The 4,400-nt window shown below is 36.9% G+C and overlaps 1 protein-coding gene across 1 annotated transcript; it reads left to right on the top strand.

The window, feature by feature from the left end:
* Nucleotides 1-621: 621 nt before the first annotated feature.
* Nucleotides 622-2,812, top strand: LOC107827939 (uncharacterized). Its single transcript, XM_016655174.2, has 3 exons — nt 622-1,125; nt 1,702-2,098; nt 2,189-2,812. The coding sequence occupies exons 1-3, from the start codon at nt 637-639 to the stop codon at nt 2,587-2,589; spliced, it is 1,287 nt and encodes a 428-aa protein (XP_016510660.2). The 5' UTR covers nt 622-636; the 3' UTR covers nt 2,590-2,812.
* Nucleotides 2,813-4,400: the final 1,588 nt, after the last annotated feature.

Genomic DNA, 4,400 nt, shown 5'->3' with positions numbered 1-4,400 from the left:
GTCATTAAGCATAAAAATATGTCATTGAATATGTCATTAAGCATTTGAGAAGATCATGGAGGAAGAGTAGACATGCACCATAATATGATTTTTCTTATAATAAGGAGAAATTTTTCACAATCTCAGTCTTTTCTTTCACAAAATAACAACGAATAATTTAGAGTGAGAATAGGCCATGTCTTGACTTGATTCGGGAAAATTACAAACTACGTACAATCTCAGTCTTTTCTTTCACAAAATAACAACGAATAATTTAGAGTCAGAATAGGCCATGTCTTGACTTGATTCGGGAAAATTACAAACTACAGAATAAATTAAATTGTTTTGTTATTGTACCAATAAGAGTGTTTTTAACCTTTATTTAGGGGTGTGAATTAACCAAAGATCATACTTTAAGTAACTGCTTATGTATTTGGCATAAATAATACTATGTACTAACTGCTTATGTATCTGGCATAAATATACTCCTAGTAGTATTACAGAAGATGTAATACAAGCTCGATTGAGCGGAATTTGATCACCGATAAATAAAGAACAAAAGAAAAAAAAAAAAGAAAAAGGAAATCCAATTTTTATTGAAGAAAAAGGAACAGAAAAGGAAAAACAAAAGTGCGGATAAATGATGAAAATTAAAGAATGGAAAAGTTAAAAGGGAAATACCAAGAAGACCAAAGTAGCTCAAATAGTCATATGAATGAGCTGCCACATAGCAGAGAGAGAGAGATGCTATCATCAACCATTTCTTCCCTAAATTTGCCACCAAGAACCCAACTTTCCTCCCCAAACCCTCCATTTTTTCCTCAAAGATATAATCTTGCACCTTTCCACAATATGACATCTTCTCCATTTTCTGGAGGGTTAATTAACTTGAGGGTAAATTCACCAACTGCAATTGGCAGTAAAAGTGATTCTGTAAATAGTGGGTTTTATACACTAATGGAGTACATGGGCAAAGAAGGAGAGGCTGATGACTTGGTAGTGTTGTTTGGTCACTTAGAGTATGCCTCCAAGAAAATTGCAGCACTTGTTGCTTCCCCTTTCAATTCCAGCCTCAGCAAGAATATTGTTGGCACTGGGACTTCTTCTTCTGATAGAGATAAGCCTAAGCCTCTTGATTTAGTCTCGGTATGCCTATGCTCTATGAGCATTTCTTCATTTCCGTTATTTTATTATCAGCATATTTTGTTTTCATGGTCAATGGGATTTTTTTTTATGTGTCATTTTAATGCAATGGTCTAGTTTTAGAGTACCTGATCTTTGCCTTAATATTTAGTATTGGAATGAAATGGACTCCATAGAGTGGAATGGACAGAGTATTTCATGTAGCTTGACTCCGACTAGTTTGAGATTGAGGAATAGTTGATTGATTAGTGTTATTTCACTTATTTGCAATAGGTTGTATCATGGATGCAATTCACATTTTCCCGTTTTTCTTTTTTGTGTTTATTCTCTGTTTGTGCAATCTTCTTTTAATGAATTAGGAAGTAGGCATTCTAATGCAATAAGAGCTGTAGAATTTCTTGTTTTAGCTGTCAATGCTACATATTTTTCCTTCCTAACCCTTTTCAATCTTTTAACGACCATTCTCAATGCACAATTTCTTTTGAGACCTCTGATCGGTGTGCTTCTCTGGTGTTTCATATATTATGAAACCAGGAATCGTCTCATGTTCTAAAACCTCTTTTTTGTGTGTTTGTTCAGAACGAGATTATATTGTCATCTCTTAGAAATTCGGGAAAAGTTGCTGTAATGGCCTCAGAAGAAGACGAGGGTCCTGTGTGGATAACTGATGATGGACCCTTTGTGGTTGTCATGGATCCATTAGATGGTTCCCGAAATATTGATGCCTCAATACCCACAGGGACGATATTCGGGATTTACAGACGTCTCGTGGAAATTGATCATCTTCCAGTGGAGGAAAAGGCCTCGCTGAACTGCCTTCAGAGTGGAGCAAAGCTTGTTGCTGCAGCTTATGTTCTCTATTCGTCAGCCACAATACTCTGTGCCAGTTTTGGTTCTGGAACGCATGCATTCACATTGGATCATACAACCGGAGATTTCCTCATGACACATCCTAACATCAGCATTCCTCCTCGAGGTATTGCTATTTCTTTTTTTTCCTTCCTCCATATCCATTGTATATTACATATTCTGAACTGATAATTATGTTGTTACCATTTTATGGCAGGGCAAATTTATTCAGTTAATGATGCTCGGTATTTTGACTGGCCTGAAGGTTTAAGACAGTATATTGACACCATAAGACAAGGGAAAGGAAAACATCCTAAGAAGTACTCAGCCAGATATATATGTTCTCTGGTGGCGGATTTTCATCGGACTCTTTTATATGGGGGAGTGGCAATGAATCCAAGGGACCACCTTCGTCTTGTTTATGAAGCAAATCCTCTGAGTTTCTTAGCGGAAAAGGCTGGAGGTAGAGGTTCAGATGGTAAAAACAGAATTTTGTCTATTCAGCCTGTCAAGCTACACCAAAGACTTCCTCTATTTTTGGGTAGTCCAGAGGATATAGAAGAATTACAGAGTTATGGAGATGTTCAGCAGAAAGTAAACCCTGGTTACGACCTTTAATACCTTGGTCATCTTTCATGCATTTCAGACTTTGTTCTTGTACAGCTCATCTCTCTTTCACGTGTAAATTTTTTCCTTAGGCAGTTTTTAGCTAGCAGATATGCTCTTCGCTGGAATAAACATGTGATTTCTTTACTTAGTCTTGAAGATTTTCACATGATGAACTTCATGTATCTTTAAAGCACCTTAAACTTTTAAAGAAATTTACTGTAAATTTTGTTTGGATTAATGTTCGTGGGCTGCATTTGGAAGTGTATCATATGCTAAACAAGGGACTTTGAGTTTAGGGTCACGACTAACAATTACTCGTCAGATAGATATTAGTGCATTCTCCAAATCCTTTCTCCATTGCTATGATTAAGAACTTCTTTCTTGTTAATCCTTTTAGCTTCTCGGTTTCTTTATCTTTTCTGCATCTCAATGGAAAAACATGGATTATGAAACATGACTGTTGTTGACCAACTTCTCTCAATCTGTTTCCGGAACAGCTCATGATCTAAGTTGGACTCAATGTTGGTACTGTTTGTTTTGCTTTTAAAGCTAGCATTGCTCTATATCTTTTGTTCCACTTTTTGTTTTATATGAGAAGCTTCTTATCAATAATCTGGAGGCAGTCCTACCATTGTTTTCTTTATCTCTTTTGTTCTAACAAAGTATTTGCCATTTGGCATGTCTCTGTTCATACTAGCTTATATAGAACTTCCTTTAACAACATGATACTGCTGTGAATTCTGGTGTTTCAGTTATTCGGAATGTATAAAGTTTGGTTGTTTTCCCTACCCTACTATGTTACTTGTAATGCTTATCCATTAGTTCTATTGAACTCATTACTTCATCAGAATGTTGCACGATGTGCTATGCTTGAAATTTTGTCTCCTATTTTGTAGTGGGAATTAAGGGTTTCATGAATGGTTTTTGTATTTGTCATCCGCTGTTGCTAAAATTTTCACGTTAAATTAACCTTCAATCTTTTGTCATTCTCCTCTTATATTGTTATGATCAATGTTATTCACAATGGGTACCTTCTCATCACTGAAGCAACCATCTTACCTTTTAGACACCAGGTAACCTATTGTTTTTCGGACAATAAGTTAGCATTTCATCCTTGGCCAGTATCCAGTTACGCTCTATGGTGGAACTATAACTGAGCTGAGTAAGTATCATCCATAGGCTGGAAAAAAGAATATCAGGTCGGTCAGCGGGTTTGAGACTAATAGTACAGTATCTGAAGTGATAGTGACACCATGCATATTTGAGGCAGGGTCAAAAGACGAAGAAACTGTTGGAATACATCTGCAACAGTTCCACTTTGTGTATCTTTCGGTCCTTATGGCAAGGAAGGAATAGAGCTGCTTTGAAAACAAGTTTTGAGCAGTGTATGATTTTAAAAGTAGGATCCTGCAAATGTTATGTTCTTGGTGTACTATGCAAATCCTTTTGGATGTATATTTTTTTGTTGGACTTTTTGGACTCCCTGCGCATTTGAGGGGACAAAAGTCTTTGTAACGACCCGACCGGTCGTTTTGAGAGTTATAGCCCTGAACCCATATTTATTGCTTTCCCCGTATCTAATTCTGCTATTGTGACTAGCCGGGAGGTTTCGTTTTGGTTTTTGGAGTGTTTTTGGGACACTTAGTCCCTAAACGGAAGTCTTAGGATTTGGATCGTAGTTGAAACTGTGTGAAGATGACTCAGGAATGGAGTTCTGTCGATTCCGTTAGCTCCGTTGGATTTTTGGGCTTAGAGGCGTATCCGGATTGTGTTTTGGAGCTCCGTAGCTTATTTAGGCTTGAAATGGCAAAAGTCGATTT

Source organism: Nicotiana tabacum, unplaced genomic scaffold (assembly GCF_000715075.1).
Source record: "Nicotiana tabacum cultivar K326 unplaced genomic scaffold, ASM71507v2 Un00001, whole genome shotgun sequence".
Classification (NCBI taxonomy): Eukaryota; Viridiplantae; Streptophyta; class Magnoliopsida; order Solanales; family Solanaceae; genus Nicotiana; species Nicotiana tabacum.
The sequence above is the reverse complement of the archived record's forward strand: the minus strand, read 5'-3'. Positions and strand labels throughout refer to the sequence as shown.